The 22,094-nt window shown below is 42.4% G+C and overlaps 1 protein-coding gene across 4 annotated transcripts in view; it reads left to right on the top strand.

Annotated features, from left to right (window-relative positions):
• Positions 1-22,094, top strand: part of col15a1b (collagen, type XV, alpha 1b) — a 46,719-nt gene that overhangs the window by 21,388 nt on the left and 3,237 nt on the right. The window contains exons 6-44 of one of the 4 annotated variants that reach the window (XM_084007670.1): positions 248-322; positions 873-971; positions 2,246-2,357; positions 2,585-2,625; positions 3,312-3,494; positions 3,581-3,607; positions 3,679-3,741; positions 3,879-3,956; positions 4,093-4,155; positions 4,238-4,387; positions 5,131-5,292; positions 6,802-6,855; positions 10,972-11,007; positions 11,123-11,251; positions 11,360-11,407; positions 11,489-11,515; positions 11,684-11,725; positions 12,332-12,394; positions 13,595-13,630; positions 13,866-13,949; positions 14,046-14,111; positions 14,347-14,382; positions 14,712-14,774; positions 14,951-15,040; positions 15,580-15,615; positions 15,715-15,768; positions 16,220-16,276; positions 16,531-16,590; positions 17,021-17,065; positions 18,646-18,727; positions 19,190-19,215; positions 19,537-19,635; positions 19,746-19,890; positions 19,981-20,045; positions 20,255-20,386; positions 20,493-20,591; positions 20,715-20,789; positions 20,998-21,195; positions 21,836-21,951. In XM_084007670.1, the coding sequence (XP_083863796.1) occupies positions 248-322; positions 873-971; positions 2,246-2,357; positions 2,585-2,625; positions 3,312-3,494; positions 3,581-3,607; positions 3,679-3,741; positions 3,879-3,956; positions 4,093-4,155; positions 4,238-4,387; positions 5,131-5,292; positions 6,802-6,855; positions 10,972-11,007; positions 11,123-11,251; positions 11,360-11,407; positions 11,489-11,515; positions 11,684-11,725; positions 12,332-12,394; positions 13,595-13,630; positions 13,866-13,949; positions 14,046-14,111; positions 14,347-14,382; positions 14,712-14,774; positions 14,951-15,040; positions 15,580-15,615; positions 15,715-15,768; positions 16,220-16,276; positions 16,531-16,590; positions 17,021-17,065; positions 18,646-18,727; positions 19,190-19,215; positions 19,537-19,635; positions 19,746-19,890; positions 19,981-20,045; positions 20,255-20,386; positions 20,493-20,591; positions 20,715-20,789; positions 20,998-21,195; positions 21,836-21,951 (3,116 nt within the window). The remainder of the gene's footprint in view (positions 1-247; positions 323-872; positions 972-2,245; positions 2,358-2,584; positions 2,626-3,311; positions 3,495-3,580; positions 3,608-3,678; positions 3,742-3,878; positions 3,957-4,092; positions 4,156-4,237; positions 4,388-5,130; positions 5,293-6,801; positions 6,856-10,971; positions 11,008-11,122; positions 11,252-11,359; positions 11,408-11,488; positions 11,516-11,683; positions 11,726-12,331; positions 12,395-13,594; positions 13,631-13,865; positions 13,950-14,045; positions 14,112-14,346; positions 14,383-14,711; positions 14,775-14,950; positions 15,041-15,579; positions 15,616-15,714; positions 15,769-16,219; positions 16,277-16,530; positions 16,591-17,020; positions 17,066-18,645; positions 18,728-19,189; positions 19,216-19,536; positions 19,636-19,745; positions 19,891-19,980; positions 20,046-20,254; positions 20,387-20,492; positions 20,592-20,714; positions 20,790-20,997; positions 21,196-21,835; positions 21,952-22,094) is intronic. The other 3 variants (XM_084007672.1, XM_084007671.1, XM_084007673.1) reach the window with 3 other exon arrangements.

Here is a 22,094-nt window from a genome sequence, read left to right on the forward strand (position 1 = left end):
TTGTGTGTGAGTGTCGTCAATGTAAGTGACTTCTCTCTTCCTATTCCCGTACATCAGTAATGTTTGTAATGATGTAATGATGATCAACATTTTGAAATAAAAAGTCTATTAAATTGTATTGCCGCTCTTATTTTTGGGCTGCTTTAACCCAACTGTTTCCTGTTGTGTTAATTGAGTTATTACACCTGTTAATGTGTTCCGATGACCAAATGATCAAAGTGTTTGCTTATCTTTTCCTTTTCTCCAGGGATCCATTCAGCAGCTGGTGATAAAAGGTGATCCCAGAGCAGCCGAGGAACAGTGTGAAGACGATGACCCTTATGTGAGAAACACACACACACACACACACACACACACACTCACACACACACACACACACACACACACACACACACACACACACACACACACACACACACACACACACACACACACACTCAATAGTTGCTCAAAAATGTGAGTTTCTTCTGGTTATAGTTCTGTACAAATACCATACACATGAATCAACAGTACCCCCTAGTGGTCAAAGGACTTCACTGGACATAAAAAACCTAGTTACTGTTGATTGGTCCTCTTACCTAACTGAATCAAATGAGTTAACGTTATGCCTTTTCCTGGCCTTTCTAAGTGCCACAATAAGTATTTTATACATATAATCAAAGTTACGATGAGGAACTTTTAAATAGTTGCAAAACAGTCGATTTAATACTGAACCCTCTATATGACGTAAACAACAATATCTACAACTGGCAAAATGTGGGACACAGCATCATGATTGGCTGGTATATATGTATATATATATATATATATATATATATATATATATATAATATGTTCTCCCAAACCAACACATAACACAATGTTTATTAAAGGCCTCCGGATACCCCAGTGGAGATGATGCTCTGGACGACAGAGAGACAGCGGAGGAAATGATGAAGAGCACACATGAGAGAAACCGTGGCATCGCACAGGTAGGCTGGCTGGATGAAGGTGTTTACAGGTGTTTTCATGGGTTGGTCAAATGGAAACGTACTAGACACACTGTGTGTGTGTGTGTGTGTGTGTGTGTGTGTGTGTGTGTGTGTGTGTGTGTGTGTGTGTGTGTGTGTGTGTGTATGTGAGTGTGTGTGTGTGTGTGTGTGTGTGTGTGTGTGTGTGTGTGTGTGTGTGTGTGTGTGTGTGTACGATGCACAACCCCCTTATCATCAGGACCCTAAAACAGCACTCCTCCGTGTGTGTGGTTATCCCTCTGTTCTGCTACCAACCCCAAACATCCCATAATCAACATTGACTTTGAAGCTTCAAAGGAAAACTGCCCTTCAGACGCTGAATAACTGTTGCCAGATATGAAAGTCTTGGTAGATGCTTTCTTGTCTGGTCCGGAGATGTTCATCGGCCACTTTGGCTACAAATAGCTAAATTAATTTTGTATTTTCAGTTTCACTTGAACAGTTTGTGCTCTTTAACTATGTGATGCAACACTAGGTGCGTTTCCATCAGCTGTTTAGATGCGCATCTAGATGTATCGCATCGGAAAATGATGATGGAAACGCCGTGATTCGCATTAAAATCCCCTGATTCGCACAAAATGAAATACGCTCGCTATGGCCGGGTTTTGGTTGATTCGAATGGGATGGAAACAGCTGTATGCGAATCAAGTGTGACGTAGCGCACTTTCACCCCGACTGCTTCCGGTGTTTGACATTTAAATAGAGACCTCAACCACGCCGAACTGTCGGGACTCTCACCGTCAGAGCTTGCTGAAAAGCCCTCGGACATCGGTCAAACACCGGCCCGCCCAGCCCCACGCGAGTCCACACAGGCGGACTCTCCGTCGAACGCGAAACGCCAAGACGCGCAGCACGCAAACCAGCCGGGAGACAGACAGCTGAACACGGCCGAACTCGGGCCACTTGTGCCCACAAGGCTGTGTGAAAAGCCCATGCACCTCACCCAAGCACCGGCCGGTCCAGCCGGTGTCACCGGCAGGAAGACGACGGAATGTTTACAGGCTGGTTGCCATGCCAACCCGCGGAAAATCTCGCGTGACTTAGAAAACTCGCGCGAATTTGTAGTTTTCACCAAAGTCCGTTCTTTTGATGGAAACACACATGATTCGAATTTCTTTTAATGCGCATTTCCCAGTAATTCGAATCACTTTGGATGGAAACATGGCTACAGTCTTATTGTGAGAGTGTGAGAAGAAGGAACCGTTTTAATCATTTGACCTGTTTTCTCTGAGAAGGAGGACAGCGTTCCAGTAAGAGCTCCGCCCACTGAGGCTCCGGAGGTGGAGCTTGATGAGTACTCCGGTCACAAGACCCCAACAGAGGCCAATGAAGAAATGCTGATAACAGGTCAGAATGAACCTCGATGTCTTTTAATATCATTTAGTAGACCGAGATAATGAGGGGGAATATAATGGAAACAGCAACACAAAAGTATTATATCAACTTTTTCTTTGCCCTGTGATGTCACCAAAGCAATATTCCTCAGAATGAAGTAGTAGTTACAGTATGGCCAGTGATAACTAGTAAGAATCTGATTGGGCAAAGCTGTTGATGATGTCACCTGCTGTGCACAGGGACACATCGGACCGAGGAGCCGGGGGAGAGACCAGGAGATGTGAGTTCACAGACTTTCTCACCGCTGTTTCACGTTCTTACATTGTACAGAGACCACCAACACATTCACTCATACACAAACATAATAGACAAAGATGATAAAATAAGTGTGTAGTAAAAATGTAGTACAGTAGCTTGGGAGGTATGCTTAAAACAGGGTTGCACTGTAAAAAGTCCTTCCCGTTCAAGTAATCGGGTGTTGGACATTTCATGGTGGAGTTCAGTTCAACGACGGCTAGTTGATAAAAACTGTTCTTTAGTGTGGAAGTGCTGGCCTTTAGCACTCTGTAGCACCACTAGATGGCAGCAGAGAGAAGAGATGGTGATAAAAAGTAGGCTGCATCTTTCAGGATGCTGTTCTCCAGAGGCAGCGAGTCCTGAAGATGTCCTCCAGTGATGGAAGAGGAACCGTTATTTTCTGTGTATTGTTTGTGAGCTTCTGCAGAGCTCTCCTGTCTGCTGCTGTACACTTTACATACCATACAGTGATGCAGTATGTAAGAATACTCTCTGTAGTGCAGCGGCAGATGGGCCCAAGCAGCTTTGCCCACAGGTTTTTTTTCTTCAGACTGACTTGTCAGAACGTTATGAAATGTTATTCTGCACGACAGCATCTTTTATTTATTTATTTGTATTACAGCCGGTGTTCTCTTCACATGCAAATAATATTTGAATTTGAATTTCCAGGGTCGTATCAGACATGGGTTGAAAGGAGAGCGTGGAGATCGTGGACCCAGAGGCCCAGCTGGCCCACCTGGTCGCCCAGGATCCGGCCCTCTACCTGGGCAGACTCAGCCTGGACCAAGAGGGACACAAGGACCACCAGGAGCCACTGGATCCCCTGGACTAGCAGGGAAAGATGGACAGCGGGTGTGTGTTCAAACCAGATAGATAGCTTTTGTGTGTTTTTGTCATCGTTTTATAAACCTTTGAAATCCCTCTCTCTCGCTTCACAGGGAAGCAAAGGTCAACAAGGAGATCCAGTAAGTTATGTATCTCTACCGTTTTTTGCTATGCTTTATATTACATGTATTAACTGTGTTTTTACATTCAGGGTCAGAAAGGATCTCAGGGATTTCCAGGGTTGAATGGAGAAGCTGGAGCTAAAGGAGAGAAGGTACAGCTGAAGCACAGTTGAGATTCACTTATAAACTAAACTTATTTCAAATGGTAGACTCTTTGTTGTCACCAAATGTGCTGTAAAGGATATATATTTCCCTCCTTTCCCCCCTTTTCTTCATTCCTTCTCTACAGGGAGACATAGGAGTTGGGCTTCCAGGTCCTCCCGGTCTCCCTGGGCCTCCAGGACCCCCCAAATCACGCAGTGTACCTGTGAGTATCACAGTTCATGGTTTTAGCATGTTGTAAATGTAGATGAGTGGTCAGACCTAGTTGGCAACCTGAGTGAAGGACAAGATGTTTGTAGCATCTCAGTGCATGTTTCAGACTGTGTGTTTCTGTGGTATAGTATGGAGCAGATGCCCTGGGTTCTGGGTTTGAAGACCAGGACAGTGACACTGAACTCATCAGGGTAAGAAAAAGGCAGCAGATATAGATGGAATAGTCTCATAGTTTGATTTGTGATAATTATAAAAACATGTTCTTTCCACCAGGGTCACCCTGGTCCACCGGGGCCCCCAGGACCTCCTGGTCCCCCTGGACCCTTCTCATCATCTGACACAACTGAAGGCGTCTTTCCAGGGCATCCTGGACCCCCTGGTATCCCCGGCAGAGACGGACTCTCAGGCAAGCCTGGAGTACCAGTAAGTAACCCAGATAAAAAGATGCTGATGTGCCTTAAACTTGCATTCTCTCTGCTGGCCATCAGGGGGCGACTCTTCTGGATGCAAAAGGAGTCTGGTTGAATATTGACTGGTTTTGAGCGTCTATCACTATTCACTTAAAAATAATAACCACAGAGACAGTTACCTCACTAGGACAAATCATTCTAATTTTCCCAAATGTAATAGTGCCAAATGACTCGGATCTTATCAGAGGAGAAGACTTCTGCGGAACATGAGTATAGTGTTATGATTATAATACAAATATAGACTGGAGACGCTGAAGCATAAACTAAAGCTGTATTGTAAAATATGTTGCATGCTTTGCAATATTTGCTGTATTTTCAATTACTTTATTTATGTGAATACTTTTCCTTGACCTCTATGTTTTTGTTGAGTATTGCTGTGTTTCTGTCCGTACTATCGTTGTATATTGTCTGTCTCTCTTCTTCTTCAACTTCTCTTCCATTTCAAATTCACCTCCAGTTTGTTTCTTGTTAAATCGTGATATAGTGATTGATGTTTGTGTGCGTCATAGCCAATGATTGTCTGTCTTTTATCCTCCCTCCACCTTCTGTTCCCCTCTCTGTACTCAACCTCCATTTCTTCTCCTTTCATCACCTCACCAATCTTTATTCTTCTTATCTACCTTCTGCTCCTCCTCCACCTCCACCTCCTCCTCCTCCTCCTCCTCCCACCTCCTCCTCCTCTGCACTCTGTTTCAGATGTTTGAGGATTGGTTTAGTGGCTCTGGGCCTGATGGTTCAGGTTTGAGCTCAGAGTTGTCCTCTGACCTCGGCTCTGGTTTCAGTTCTGGGTTCAGCCCTGAATCCAGCTTTGCCTCTGGTTCTGGGCTTGACTTTGGGTCTGCTTGGGGTTCAGGAGAGGTATAGTTTCCTGGTTTGCAATAAAAGGCAGAATTACAGTCAAATACCTGATTATTGAGGATGAAATATTATTAATGCTTATCTGAGACAATCGTTGTGCCTTATTTATATCGATTGTGCTTTTATCTTGTTAAAACAATGACATGACAAAAATTGACTTAAGGTCACTTCCCCCAATACTCAGGATGATGACTGTACATTATCTCCAACCATGTTGTCTTAATTGCTTGCTGGCGACCGCAGCTGGCCGAAGTGGTCTGTGTATGTTAATATGTGCTTGTATCTCTGCTTACTTTGCCTCTTGATAATCCCCCGGCAGCCTACTCTTATCAAGAATTAGCTTTGGTTCATTTACTTTCAGTTCATATGTTTTCATTCCCAAATGAAACATTTCAGCATCGAGTTTCACATTTAACGGTGAACGAACTGAAACAAAGTGAACTCAAACTTGCTTCATATCCTCAGCTTGAGCTGCCGTTGAGCTTTTTTTTCATACAACATGGTAAAGGAACAAATCTGCCTTTTTACTTATCTGTTTGTCTCTTTTTGCATATTGCTGTATACCGGCTGTTCTCAGTCAATGCAAAGTGCCAAGGTACACTGATTTGAATCAACACGTAAACTGAGTCAGTACATTTGTCATCAACATATATATAGTATACTTTAAAATGATTCATTATCCTAGAAAAGGCTTTGTTTTCCGGTTAAATATATATTATTCCATCAGCATAGCAACGTACATTTTCATGCATGTTTTTTTTTGCCATAATGCCATCCAGTCAGACTGTTAGTTGGTCCTGTGCAGTCCATTTGCCTGATTCTGCGTGAATGCATTAATCTGCATGACTATGAACATAGAAGTTAACGGCAGGTTGTGATCAAGAAATCCTGCTTTTGACTAAAAAGCTTAAAGGATCAATATGCAGATATATCGCCATCATCAGCCCAGCCAGTAGTTGCGTACAAGTGTAGCCGTGTATTCATCTGAGCCACGCGTCAGCAGACAATAAGTCAGTGTACCTTGGAATTTAGTGTTTTCCTGAAAAGGTCTTCTGGTACACTGTGTTGTCAGTGTGTACAGAAACATTGTTGTACTTTGGTCTGATGCTGCTTAGTGGAAGGAATACACAGACATTTAAAAAAAAAAATTCCTGTTAAGTGATGAGAAAACAGATAACCACATCATCCTCGCCTCTTATTGTTGCTTTGCTGCTTCATGCTTCATTGTAGCCGAATGAAACCGTTTGGTGAAATAAAATGAAAATATATGATGGTAGAGTTGGTCTTAATTGACTGATGCTAACAATCTTGTGGTGACTCAGGCAGATGCTGGCATGGATGATCTCATCATTTAAGGAAACGAATGATCCGGTATTCCTTTAGACTGAGAGACCTTTTGGAATGGCTAAAGGGTCAAAATCGCTCTTCTTCTCTATGAGCATGTTTTCTGTGACTTATCGCTGTTTTGTTTGTACCTCTACTCCTGTTTGTCTGCGCTTGTGTGTCCAGGGTTCGACAGGAAAAGATGGGAGTCCAGGTCTACCAGGTGTCCAGGGAGAGAAGGTATGATCACAGATGGTTTGTATCCTGGCTTAGGACCTCAGTGGGCTATATCACAGACACAGAGTTGTAGTTGTTATCATCCTCAGGAGACACTGATATCCACAGGAAAGACAAGTTTTACCACTTTGGGCACCACTAAACTTAAATTTTTTTATCTATCATGTATGATCCACCTCTCTTATTACTGATCTATTGTCTCGGTTTCAGTCACTACCAAGGGACTGCCTCACTGACTATCAGAGTGCTGTACGTAAAGCAAAATCTCAGTACCTCTCCAATATTATTTCTACCAGCAGTCACTGTCCCAAGGTGCTATTTGATACAATTAATTCTGTTGTTAACCCATGCACCTCTGCTGTGACTGACATTTCACTCGCCACTTGTGAAAAATGTCTTCAACATTTTGTTGACAAAGTGAATTCTGTCAGAAAAAACACCAGTAAGATTGTCATAATGAATATCAATAGGGATCTGCTTGTTGTCCCAGCTCATTCTGCTGTGTTGGACCAATTTGAGTTGGTTTCCCTCCTTTCTCTTGGTGATGTAGTGAAATCTTTGAAACCTACTAATTGCCCATTGGATATTGTCCCGGCCAAAGTGCTGAAAATGGTTTTTAATACTGTTGGGCCCAGTCTCCTGTTTTTTATTAACTCCTGCCTCAGATTAGGAACTGTCCCAGCTGCCTTTAAACATGCTGTGGTCAGGCCCCTTCTTAAAAAGCCTAATCTTGACCCCTCAGTGTCATCAAACTTTAGACCTGTTTCCAATCTGCCCTTTCTTTCTAAGGTTTTAGAGAAAGTAGTTTTTATACAATTACAGTCCTTTCTTGAAGACAACTCTGTCCTTGAGAAGTTCCAATCTGGGTTCAGGTCTCGTCACAGCACTGAATCTGCACTGTTAAAGGTGCACAACGACATTGCTCTCTCTGTGGATGCTAAGTGCCCTGTTGTCTTAGTGCTGCTCGATCTCACAGCAGCATTTGACACGGTGGACCATTCAGTCCTCCTTTCACGTCTTAGCAATTATGTTGGAATCCATGGCACTGTATTAAAGTGGTTTTCATCTTATTTATCCAGTAGAACCTTCTCCGTAATGGTTGGTGACCTGTCCTCTTCCAGTGCTCCTCTCTCCTGTGGAGTCCCACAAGGATCTATTCTGGGCCCTATACTCTTTTCATTGTACATGCTACCACTTGGGTCAATTATAGCCAGACACAACCTTTCCTTTCACTGTTATGCAGATGACGTACAAATCTATCTGCCAGTGAAGCCTAACAGTAACAGTGCACAATGTTCTATATCTGATTGTATCGCTGATATTAAGCTGTGGCTGGCCCAAAATTTTCTTCATTTAAATGATGATAAAACTGAATGTATTATGTTTGGAGATGATGTGACAGCTGGCTTTGGCACCTTGTCTTCAAATCTCAGTTCAACTGTACGAAATCTGGGAGTGACCTTTGACAGTCACCTGGGGCCTCATGTACTAAGAATTGCGTGGATTTCCTACTGAAAAATGGCGTACGCTAGAATCCAGAAACGGTCGTACGCACAAAAAAAATCAGATGTATCAAAGTGTGCGTACACATGGATCCAAGCACTTTTCCTTTGTACATCCCAATCAACGTGGAATTAAGCGCACATGTGGAAGTGCTAAACTCCTCCCTGTCCACGCCTCCATTTAAATATGCAAATGAATTTAAATAGGGCCTGCACCGGGGATTCCCCTCTCTGCACCATCAGATCTACAAAATGAAAAAGGGAAGAAGCGCAACTTCACCGAGTCTGAGCTCGAAACGCTCTTAAACGAAGTCGAGACTCGAAGAACAGTATTATTTGGTAGCCTCTCATCAGGCATAAACACACAAAAAAAGAAATGTGAGTGGGAGCGTGTGTGTGAGGCAGTGAATACTGTGGGGTCGGAGCAGCGCACACTCCCTGAAATAAAAAAGAAATGGTCCGACGTGAAGGTGGAGGTGAAGAGGAGGATTTCGGCCCACCGCCGAAGCGTGACCGCAACGGGCGGGGGGACAGGAGGATATTAATATATTATATTATTATATATATTAATGACTGCAGAAGTGCGCCGTGGCTACTGCAGTGTGACATTTCCAACTTTACGCACGCGTTTATCGACACAAATACTGAACACAAGGAGACAATAAAGGGCTTGTTAGATAGCTCTGCAGCTCTATTTTCACCAGGGAAAAACAAATGCACATATTTGAATGCACGTGCCCAAATGGGCATCGTGCTGGTTTACATTCGGGGCGCAATTAAACGGATACATTTACTCACCGAGAAGCCACCCATCGCGCACCGTGCCAGCCTCCAGCCTGTTACCAACCATGCTATTAGTAAGAATGAACGAGTCATGCGTTGAACCAGGCCACCTTGCCACGATGTTGGTGAGCTGCATTTGCGCATCACATATTATTTGAACATTTATTGAATGAAAATGTTTCCTGTTGACAAAAACAAATTCATCCTGTGATGGCGCTTTTAAAGCAACATGTGTGCAGTCAATAGCTATGATTACATTAGGGAAACCGGCTCTTGCTGCAAATTGCGCTTTAATGTTGGCCTGTTCAACAGCATTGTATGGGAATTTGATGTACCTGGATGACATTCTGATCCCGTCCCACACAGCTGGCATGGCTCGGCTCAGAGTGGACTGGCACACTCCTGACCGATCGGCCAGTTCCCTCTGGAAGGCTCCTGTTGCCAGAAACGAAACCCCAGAGTGGTCAGCACCTGTGTGGGCACGGACAACCCCTGGCTCCTGGCTGTGTTTCTTTCTAGGGCCGGCCGCAGCTCTGCGCACAGCTCCAGTAACACTGGCCTCGGCAACCTTAAACGACTCATGAGCCAGTTGTCGTCATTTGCTAACATATCCTCCCGTTCTCTAAACACCCTGTCACGTCTGATGTTACCGTTTGCGATGTCTTCTAACAAGGCCAAGGCTGCCATTGTTAATGCCATTTTTTCATCACTTTGTGCATGCTTTTATATTCATCCATATGATTGCAAACACGTGTGTGTTAATTGTCCATTAATGTGTCTCTGATGTGCACATTACTCTGAGGACTAATTGTTTTCACATAATTAACAGTTTCACAGCATCACCTCAGAGTGTCGCCAAAGGAACAATAGCTGTAGAAACGTGCGTACGCCAGCCATGAAGCTGCCGTGGGACACCGCACATTTCCACGCTCATTTCACTTTTGATACATCTGAACGTTGGTGTGGAAAATTACGTACGCCATGTTTTTGTGCGTACGCAACATTGATACATGAGGCCCCTGATGTTTGACAAACATATCTGCAATGTTGTTAGGACAAGTTTTTTCCAATTACGTCTTCTTGCTAAAGTTAAAATGTTTTTAAGCCGTCATGACCTTGAGAAAGCCATCCATGCATTTATAAGTTCAAGGCTCGACTACTGTAACGCACTTTATGTTGGCGTCTCCAAGTCCTCTCTTAGTCGCCTTCAGCTTGTGCAAAACGCTGCTGCCCGTCTTTTAACCAACACTAACAGACGTATGCACATCACTCCTGTTCTTAACTCCCTTCATTGGCTTCCTGTCCTGTATAGAATTGATTTTAAACTTTTAATGTTTGTTTTTAAAGCTCTTAACGGCCTCGCCCCATCGTATTTATCTGAGCTTTTAACCGTTCGTAATCCTGGTAGAGCTCTGAGGTCAGTTAACCAAAGATTGCTAGAAGTGCCCAGGTCAAAATATAAACACTGGGGGGACCGGGCCTTTTCTGTTGCTGCTCCCAGGCTCTGGAATAAGCTCCCCACTGAGATGCGTCTTATTTCTGACGTGGGCCTCTTCAAGGCTAAGCTAAAACCCTATTTATTTAAGATGGCTTTTAATACTCAGTAGTGTGATGACACTTCACTTTCACTGTTTTAATTGTTTTTAATTGTCTTTCTTGTCTTTATTTTCTTTTTGCTCTTTTAATTTATTACCTGCTGTAAAGCACTTTGGTACGCCGAAAGTTCTGTTGTAAAGGGCTGTATAAATAAAGTACATTTACATTTACATTTACCAAATAAAAGAAGTGCTCCACAAATGACACCACTTTCTCTCTTCCCTTTTTACATCCTTAGGGTGACCAAGGGTTACCTGGGCCATCTGGACCAAAGGTCATATACTATTTATATTGTTTATTTCTATTTGAACCCCAAAACACATACCTTGTTTTAGTTAGGAAATAGGATAAATGATAACCAGGCGGCTTTTTCTCTTTCATCTCTGCAGGGTGAATGTGGGTCTCTGGGTACAGAAGGATCCGTAGGGCCACCAGGGCCAAGCGGTCCACAGGGGAAGAGAGGTCTAGCAGGTCCCCCTGGCCCTCCCGGGCCTCCTGGAACCAAATTCTTTGTAGAGGTGACTCAGTTTCATACCAAAGACATATGAACACATATCACCGCTGTGATAGAGCAGAGAGGAGCAAAGGATGGCAGTTCAATGTGTAACATCAGTTTTTGTTATCAGGATATGGAGGGATCTGGGAAAAGTGACATGCTCCTTCGAGTCCCACAGGTCAGTGCAAGAGTGTGTTTTTATATCATCTGTGTATTTTGTTTCAGAAAAAGTAAGTGTTACCTGTCTTGTTTTTTCCAGGGTTTACCGGGACCACAGGGACCTAAGGTAATCTATTCATTAAAATCCATTAAATGTATGCATTGTTCTTGCAGAAAGTAGCGAGTATTCTATTTGTTAACAGCTAATGAGACTAAATGTACGATTCTTCTGAGTAGAGTTGGCTTTTTTTTGTATCGCTCAGTAGTTGAAGATGCTCTCCCATGTCTTGTGTAGGGTGAGGATGGAGCCACAGGCCCTCCAGGGCTCTCTGTCAAGGTAAGATCAGTCAGAAATGACACCGCTTCACATTTCTTTGTCCAATAGTTTGTGATCTTCTGTCCGTTTATCTTATTATACAGCTTTCACTGTTTATATTTTACGGGGAGGAGATGTTAAACATCTGTTTGTGCTATAATTTTGAGAACAGAGGAACCTTCATTGAGAACAAAGCTGGGAATTATTGAATTACATCATAACTTCAGTCAATCACTTAGTCAAGGTTGAGTAGGTGATTCTATTCAGAAACACTTTCTGTTATATCGCTTGAAATCCTCATAACATGCCGATAGCAATTAATGAATTAAATGCTCTGACCAATTTTTTTTTTATAAAATGTCATCTGTGGCCGTGGCCGAGTGTAAAAATCTGGTCCAATCACAAAAGCTGGGCCGGAGAAAATAATTACTTACTTCCTGATTGCACTCTGCTGATCTCAAGCACTCGTTTGGTGTTCTGGAGGAGCGGCTTTGAACAGAGGTCTGAACGAAGTGGGGTGGGGGTCTTTTCTTTAGTCCGGTGATGCGTTCAAAGTCAAAGTCTCTGTGGTTTCTCCAGATGACCTACTCTGCTTTTAAGCTCTGTGCATGCTGTTTGTGATTGCAGGGTGAGCCAGGGGACCCGGGACCAGAGGGCATTCAAGGTCTTGCAGGACTTCCAGGTGCTAGGGTAAGTAGCAGGAGTTTATGATTTTACTTTGCAGTTATTAGTTTGTTCCCTCAGTGAAATGTCTCTGTTCAAGGATAACCAAATGTTTAAAATAAACACATGTGGACAGCCCAACTGTTTTGAATGTAGCAGGTAACTAGCTAGAGTAGTAGTAGCAGGTAAGTACTAAGAACAAGTAACTAACTAGAGTACTAGTAGCAGGTAACTAGCTAGAGTACTTGTAGCAGGTAACTAGCTAGAGTACGTGTAGCAGGTAACTAGCTAGAGTAGGTGTAGCAGGTAAGTACTAAGAGCAGGTAACTAGCTAGAGTACGTGTAGCAGGTAACTAGCTAGAGTACGTGTAGCAGGTAAGTACTAAGAGCAGGTAACTAGCTAGAGTACGTGTAGCAGGTAACTAGCTAGAGTACGTGTAGCAGGTAAGTACTAAGAGCAGGTAACTAGCTAGAGTACTAGTAGCAGGTAACTAGCTAGAGTACTTGTAGCAGGTAAGTACTAAGAGCAGGTAACTAACTAGAGTACTTGTAGCAGGTAACTAGCTAGAGTACATGTAGCAGGTAACTAGCTAGAGCACTAGTTGCAGGTAACTAGCTAGAGTACCAGCAGCATGTTGAGTACCAGCAGCATGTTGAGTACTAGAAAAGGTAACTACCTAGAGTACTAGTAGCAGGTAACTAACTAGAGTACTAGTAGCAGGTAACTACCTAGAGTACTAGTAGCAGGTAACTAGCTAGAGTAGCAGGTAACTACCTAGAGTACTAGTAGCAGGTAACTACCTAGAGTACTAGTAGCAGGTAACTAGCTAGAGTACATGTAGCAGGTAACTAGCTAGAGTACCAGCAGCATGTAACTACCTAGAGTACTAGAGAAGGTAACTACCTAGAGTACTAGTAGCAGGTAACTAGCTAGAGTACTAGTAGAAGGTAACTACCTAGAGTAGTAGTAGCAGGTAACTAACTAGCTAGAATACTAGTAGCAGGTAACTGGCTAGTTAGTTTGGGAGCTTATCAGAAGTTTGGTAACTAGCTTGTCAGATAACGTTATGTTACAAAGTGAAACTCTCCCAAAATATGCTTGTGAATGTTCAGTCAGCCATCTTTGATATATGTAAATAGAAAACTCTCTTTACAGATCCCACTAAATCATATTGTAGATGATGGTCAACAGCAATAACGTTGTATTTGTCTTTACTCAACAAACAGGGAGCCAAAGGAGAAAAAGGCAATCCAGGATCAAAGGTAGGCTTGCTCTAAAATATGTGAATATTATATTTCCCCAACCTTTTTAATGCAGTTTGATGCTATCATTTATATTTTTACTATAGGAATGTACCAAATGAAATGCTCGTAGTGTTAACAACTTGTATGTATTTCTGTTTGTTGCTTCCTCTGCCTTCGAAGCCAGATGATCTACCATTTATTCATATTTTAATTTTAATAAAAGGCCAATCATTTTCTGTTTTGTGTCCTGAAGGGTGATCGTGGTGTTGATGGACTCAGTATCCCAGGACCACCAGGGCCTCCTGGACTTCCTGGACCAATCATCAATATGCCGGATGTATGTGCAAACACCTTGTTTAGTTAATTTTACAAAATCTCTAAATATATACTGCTGAAAATGGCAAAATTTACTCATTACGTATTTCGTCCACAGCTGCTGCTCAATGTAACGGATGGGATCTTCAACTTCACAGAGATCAGAGGACCACCAGGCCCCACGGTAATATGAACTACAACACAAGGAGACAATGCTTTTACTGTCGCATCATCAGTGCATTTTTGAAGTGCTTTGGTTGCAGTTGTGTTCGACGCTGCGTATGTGCATGTCATTTCTGACTTTGTGAGAAAAAAAACACTTACCCAGCACTTCTGCTTTTGCTAGCATCTGTGTTTTCTGCCTGCACATGTGTGTGTGCTTATGCCTGGATGCGTGTGCTTTTGTCTGCACGTTGCAGGGCCCCGAAGGCTTGCCTGGCAGAGCTGGATTTCCTGTAAGAGCATTTTTGCAACACTACCTCATGCTGAGCATTTGTATCACCTGTTGACTGAGTTCTGAAAATCAAATTCAACAATTATTTAAAAGCAATGTTTTTTTCCCCCCATTTTTGCTTTTGCTGTCTTGGGCTAAACAGGGTAGGTATGTTATTGCCTCGGCTGGTGGTTTTTCCTTTCAGGTTACTAAGCCCTTCATAAATCTAGGACCCATGCATTTTTTTATATGAGCTGTGGAATTTATAAAGCTCAACTGCCTCCCTTTTTAAAATGCTATCACCCTCGCAAAACCTCCCAACTTGCTCACTAAGCTTTCATCCCTCTCCAGGGTCCCAGGGGACCAAAGGGAGACTTAGGTCCTCCAGGTATCCAGGGACCAGCAGGGTTCAAGGTGAGAACTGTACAGAATGTGGATTTTAATGAACATCATGTCACAAATAAGGCTGCTTTAACACCTCTAGTTTGCTTCATTTGGTCCGGACAAGGTGGGGGAGAACATGTAACAGTTTGGACAAGAAGCCCCCACTGTGTGTTCAGGAAAACATTACAAATTCTGTTTCTTTGCAGGGAGAGAAGGGAGAGCCGGGGGTGACCATTGCTGCTGACGGATCCCTTTTATCAGCGCCAAAAGGCCCCCAGGGGCCCAAAGGCATCAAGGTACCAGACAAGCAACCCCTTACTTCTATCTGAATCGACCTAATCCACCTTACCAAGTAACTTAAAGTGGTTCAACGACTGTAAGATGCATATTCCCCTCTCCCCTAATGCCAACACTACAGACGCAATACAGCAATATATGAACATACCAGGTCATATTTGCACTATGTATGCCAGTCAAAGTCACACATTTAAGTTACTCGATAAGCAGATTCGAGCAGATTTTAGATTAAATATCAATATTTTTTAGCAGTATAACAAGTAATAACTAGATATAATATTGTTGATATGGTTAAAATTCCACAGCTAAGTTAAAATATTATAAAATGCTGCCATGCAGAATCCAGGGTCAAAATTATCTCTCATTATTATCCCTCATAATCTATGTTAATTGCCTCCCATTTTGTAGTTTTTGCAAAGCACAAGTGCTGCTAATTGTATCACAATAACGGTCTAAACATCAAATCTAATCTAACATAACTTCTATTAATGTAAATGTCCTCATCTCACGTTTTACTGTACTACATTGTAATTTATAGGGTGACCGCGGGTTCCCTGGACCTGCTGGACTTATGGTGAGTTCCTGCCAAATAGAACATCAATATCTACAATATCTACTGCCTAGTGAGGAACCGTAATTAATCTGTACATCGTTCTGCTTCTGTTCATTTCAGGGCCCAATAGGACCGACTGGACAAAAAGGAGAATATGGCTTCCCTGGTCGCGCAGTGAGTACCCGGGATCTGTTGTCAGGAAATGACCGTCCCCTTTATAGGTTGAGAGTCTCCTGAGGAAAAAAAAAACTCAACGTGAATAATGCATCACCCCATCAATCACATAATTTCCTGTGATTATGATTCTCAGGCAGGAGGAGTCAACATGTCTGTCACGTGTGCAGTTTTTGGTTGGCTTGTACTCAAGTGATTTAATATAATAATTGTGCATATTCCGATTTTTTAGAATAAAGGGATTTGTGGCCGCACTCTTCCCATTAAAATCACACGATTGATGATCTTTTATTAACACTGGCAAGAACATAATGTGTTGCTCAACACTTCAGCATCATGAGGAAAAGCGTGTTCAAGCCTGGAGGACTTCCTTTGCAGTACACTCTGTGACCAACCTGCATTTTTTGTCTTTTACAAATATGAATATGTTTCATTCTTTGTCCTCCTGTAGGGCCGGTCTGGTTTGCCTGGGAGGAAAGGTGACAGAGGAGATTCTGTCGGCTTACCGGTAAGAGGGAAAGGAGGGGGAAAAATCTGTTTTTTGAAGCCTTAATCAATATTTTGTTTGAGTTATTACGACAGATATAATCTAATACCTACAAATAAGACATAAGCATGGCTGATGGAAACAGATCTTTGACAGTTACATGTTTCAACCTCTTGTATGTTTACATTAGGATCACGACTTGTCCCTTTGCTGTCTGACTGTCTGATAAATGAGATGAGTTACTGACACTAATGTGATGATATCCTTCCTCTCAGGGACCCCCAGGTCCTCCAGGTCTACCTGGACATCCAGGAAGAATTATCGGGTTGAAAGGAGTAAGTTTCAATCTGTGGCGTTTTATTTCTCTAATGATGTTTTCAGTTGGTGGACTGAGATGATGACGATTATGCTGCACAGCCAACACTTTACATTGCAATATATGGAAAGCTTCCTGTGTCATATGTTGGGCATAGCTTTGAACGGCAGAAATCCAGGAAACATATTTTTAATGATTGTGTGCATTTTTATATAAAAGGTTTGGCGTTGACTCCAGTTTTCACAGAAAGATTGTTTCATTTTTTAAGACATTGGAATAATCAGAAAGATGCTGTTATTTCATAAATCACATAAAGAAAGTGATGTGTGAAGCACAACTATCATTGGAAGTAAATTTGTTTGTGTCTTTTTATATTTTGTCTTAATCCGTGTCTGTAAAGCTCATCTACAGTAAACTTCAGTCTGATTGCTCTTTTTTGAATTTTAAAGACAGTGTTTCCGGTGCGCCCCAGACCGCACTGCAAAAAGGGAATAGTAAGTGTGAGTCGGACCATCTGATTGGTCTGTTTCACTTTGAAATCAGACCATCCGGTGGCTCTGTTGGTGTGTGGGTGTAGCAGCATGGCAGCTCTCTGGTCTGGGCTGAAAGCGGCTCATTTCCCTCCCTTCATGTTCTTCTCTCCTCCCTCTTGGCTTTCCTAATGATCCTTTAAAAAGTCTACATATCTGAGGTTCTACCCCATTTCATCAAGCATTAACATTCCTGTTGTATCCAGACATGGATGTCATCATCTTACCTTCCTTACACCTATTTAATCTACAAGCCAAATGTGTTCAGAGATTTGCCAGATATAGATTAAAGATGCATTAGCCACCTGTAAACTTTGGGTTAATTGACACCCAGGTTTTCTGTATGTTTGTTAAATTCTAATGTAAGCCTTAATCAAACATGGCGAATGTTAATGCCGGGTGTTAAAGGGGATCTGAGACTGAATCCTGCTTGCCTCGTCTTCCCGTAACGTCCTCTCAGGGAAGAGGAAGCTGGGTGATCACCTGGCAGGGAGCAGAAAAACAGTCCTGACATTATTGACATCTTTCTACTGTATGCTCATCAGAGATGATGCCAAATCACTTTTCAGTTCAATTGAACTTGATTGTATTTAAAGTGAGATTTATCAAACTCTGGTAGATTTTTCAGAAGTGTGCCGTCTTTTCTCACGGTGCTGGTTTTGTGGGTTCTGCTTTAACACTTTGGGTTTGAGTGTCTTTTGTGGCTTCTGGTGATGCCGTAGTTTGCCGTCACAAATTCTCGTCAGAAGTTCAATCTCATTGTCAAATTGTGCAAGCCCCTGGTTCCTGGTTAGATGTGCAATTTGATGGAAATATACAAGGTGAAGGTGTGATGGACATGATACGAAATAATTCTGACTGGAATTTGGCTGCTTCTTCTTCAAATGTCACTCTTTAGGTTAAGGTAGAGATGGGCTCCTCCATAAATGTATGAAAGAAATCTAAACTTTTACCGTAGAGCGTCAGAATAATGACGCTATGATTATTAAAGGAACGGTGTGTAGAATTTAGGGTGATTTGTTGTGTTTTTGTTACTTAAATGAGACGTTTATACCGACATATGGTCACAATTTCTCTGCTCAGAATGGACAAACCAAACCACGGCTCTAATGCAGGCCCACTTACCATATTAACGATTGTGTATTAATGCAGATCTGTTTCATAAAAAAACACCTGATTTAACGCTGTGTTCCCTTCAGCTTTTGGATTTTAACTCCCACAGCCGTGAGGGTTGTACGTGCTGCTGTCTCGAGCATGAATCCCTTGTATTTAACAGGTGTTTTAAATGTCTGTTTTATTATAACCCAAGATTTACACTTTTAATATTATTTACAGATGTGAAAAAATGTTTTGCTTCTATGTGTTCAATCTGTACATAATGTGTCGACATCATGCTGGTATCCATGTAATCTTAGTGTGTGTGTGTGTGTGTGTGTGTGCATGTGTGTGTGTGTGTGTGTGTGTGTGTGTGTGTGTGTGTGTGTGTGTGTGTGTGTGTGTGTGTGTGTGTGTGTGTATGTGTGTGTGTGTGTGTGTGTGTGTAGGAGGCTGTGACAGGGGGAGATTCAGTCGGAAACAAAGGAGACAAAGGAGATGTGGGAATACCTGGAGAGCAAGGCACACCTGGTAACACCTTTACAACAGACATCTCATTGACTGTCATTGAGTTGCTTTTTGTCAACTAAAACTACATTTTCACTCAAAAAATGTCTCTGGAGAATGCAAAAGTACATAAAAATGATATTTAAATTAATATATTTTTAATAAATAAACATCACATATACTTTTTAAAATGTAATTATCTTTACATATCTATCGTTATTTTTTAGAGGCCGAAAAGAACAGTTAAACAATATATTTATGGTTTGATTTTTATTTACATTATTAGTGGTGGGAATCGTCAGTCACCATTATTTAGAGGGTCAGGATTCGATAAATTATTTTAATTTTTTTATGAAAATCGATTATAGACTTTACTGCATCGATGCAGAATCCTTCAACAAATCATGGCAATGCATCATAGAATTATTATTTCTCATATATATAAAAATACTTGTATAATTTATGTCTCTGTATTTTTCTTCTCAGCACCCGGGTTTCCAGATGGAGTCGTGGTGAGTACGGATTCATCACAGCTCTAATGCTAACATGTCAGGAGAAAAAGGGAAGTGACAGCATCGTCCAGTCCTTAATTAAAGCCCTCAATTATCCAGGAGTTATTATTAATGTCATGGTAAGGTGCACTGATCAATATTCTCTATGTACACTAGCAGTCAGAATGATCACATCTCTATGGAGCTCAAAGGAGCATTAAGCATCTCTCAGCTCATAGTTTTGGTTTTCTGACAGGCAAATAAGCATCTCCATCTCCCTGAAAGTATAGTTTAGTGGTTGATCTTCTGTCGTTTTTCCTCATTTTTCTGTGAATCCCTCAGGGTGCTAGAGGTGATCAGGGGCGCCAAGGTCATAAGGGAGAAAAGGGTGACGGCGGTCTGCCTGGTCCTCCAGGACTGCCTGGGAGGTCAGGACTTGTGGTAAGATCTAATAATAAAAAAAGCTGCATGCTTATTAGTTTCTAAGCATTCATATAACTTTGAAAGTGCATTGAGGAATGATGAATTAGTCCGTTTGTATGTTCCTGTAGGGTCCAAAAGGTGAGAGCATCGTGGGACCTCCAGGACCTGCTGGTCCTGTGGGTCAGCCCGGAGACCCTGGGTTCGGACGACCTGGTCCTCGAGGGCCCCCTGGCCCCGCTGGACCTCCTGGACTTGTACCTGCATATGGATCGGGTATGTTTGTGAAGGCGAGAGGACTGGAGACCTCAGTTTGTTAGAGAAATAATGTACTGTGTCTGTTAAACGTTTCTGATGTGTCATCAGCTGTCAGCATCCCCGGCCCTCCCGGTCCTCCTGGCCAACCAGGATCTCCCGGATATGACAACCCTGTAAGATACCTGCCGTTGAGCAAGGCACTTTGATCTGCTGTATTTTCACTTGTCTAGGACTGTAAAAAAAAAAAAAAACATGATATATTTAACATTTAATTATGTTCTGAAGCTCTTATCAAGATTTGTCTTAATAGTGACACTTGTGAGATTAATGATACAACTATTATTAGTGAATTATGCCAGTAACGTTGCTGTGATTTATTCAGGTGACTATCTATAAGACGAGCAACGCTCTGAGCAGAGAGACTCACCGGGCTGCAGAGGGAACCTTTGCCTACGTCTCTGAGAAGGGAGGAGAGCTCTACATCCGAGTACGCAACGGCTGGCGCAAGATCCAGGTGTGTATTGTGCGTGTGTGTGTTTGTTCTGTTCAACGTGTGGCCATTTAATCCTCTAAGAGTGGACTCGACTCGGCTAATCAACGTGGGTTTATTCCTCTCTCAGCTCGGGGAGTTGATCCAGTCTGGACCTTCATCCTCAGCGGCGTCTCAGTCCCTCAGCAGGTCTGGAGAGTTGAGCAAACCACACAGGATCCACAGCCAGGTACACACACTCACACACACACACACACACACACACACACACACACACACACACACACACACACACACTGACATCACTGTGATTAACACAAATCTGATAAGAGCATTTCTATTTGTTAAATAGGAGCTTCAAGAGGGAAGTAGAGGATATCAGCCCAGCTTTAATGTACTACCACAGACCTTCAACGCTGTACCTGGGGTGAGTGTAACACACACACACACACACACACACACACACACACACACACACACACCTCCCCACTTAAACACATCTACCGACACACATGTGCAAGCAACAATCTCTTGGCCCGACACCAGCTGACCTCTGCCTGATGCCAGATCTGTGATGAAGAGCGTGCCAGATTTGGACAGCGTGCATCTTTTCCTCTGTGTGTTCTCTCTCCCAGCTCCACCTGGTAGCACTGAACACCCCGCTGAAGGGGGACATGCGTGGCATCCGCGGGGCAGACTTCCAGTGCTACCAGCAGGCCCGCTCCATGGGGCTAACATCCACCTACAGGGCCTTCCTGTCGTCACACCTCCAGGACCTGGCAACCATCGTGAGGAAGGCGGACCGCACCGACATGCCCGTGGTTAACCTCAGGGTGAGGAGAGATAATCATACAGATTCATTTCAATGCAAAATGGAAGCAGGTTAATAATGTGTTTCACTGTCGTAATTCTTTTGTGATATTTCGGGTTTTTCGTTACTTAATTTTAAATGAATAGTTCCGATTTTCTTTTTTTTTAAAGTGGTATAATTAATGAATGAGAAAGTTTTAGTAAAGTATCTAAAAAAAGTCAGAAAAAATAAATAGTTGGTAGGTCAAAAATGTCATAAAAAAGCGGTAGTAGTAATAAAAATCATAGTAGAGTAAGTCAAAAATATTAAATGAAATTTATAACAATTCCATTAACATTTAATAAAAAAGTAATCGTATTTACATTTACATTTAGGGCATTTCGCTTTTGTCCAAAGCGACTTACAATAAGTACATTTGTCGAAAGAATTTAATTTTAAATGTCTTATTATAGTTTGTCATAAAAAGTCAAGGTATGTGATAAAAAATAGTGTAGGATATAAAAAACATTGTGGAAAAAGTCAAAGAATATATGTAAATCTTGGCTCATTTGACATTAAAAACAGCTTCATGCCTTGTTTTTTTTAACGGCGCACTCAACGATCATAATAGATGATGTGTTTGATGTCCTTTGTAATATACAGCTGCTGTCCTCTCCCCTCAGGGTGAAGTGTTGTTCACCAGTTGGATGTCCATCTTCTCTGGGAACGGAGGCACATTCAACCCGTCCACGCCCATCTACTCGTTTGACGGACGCGACGTGATGACCGACTCAGCGTGGTGAGGGAGAGCACGCTTTAAAATGCTCGTTTTCTGAATGGAGTTCGGAGGTCGGCTATCTTAACACGAGTGTTTGCGTCTTTGCATTGACTTTGTATGTTGTGACAACAGAAATAGATGATCTTGGGTTTTAATCTCAAATT

This window comes from Eutrigla gurnardus, assembly GCF_963514095.1.
Source record: "Eutrigla gurnardus genome assembly, chromosome: 4".
NCBI lineage: Eukaryota > Metazoa > Chordata > Actinopteri > Perciformes > Triglidae > Eutrigla > Eutrigla gurnardus.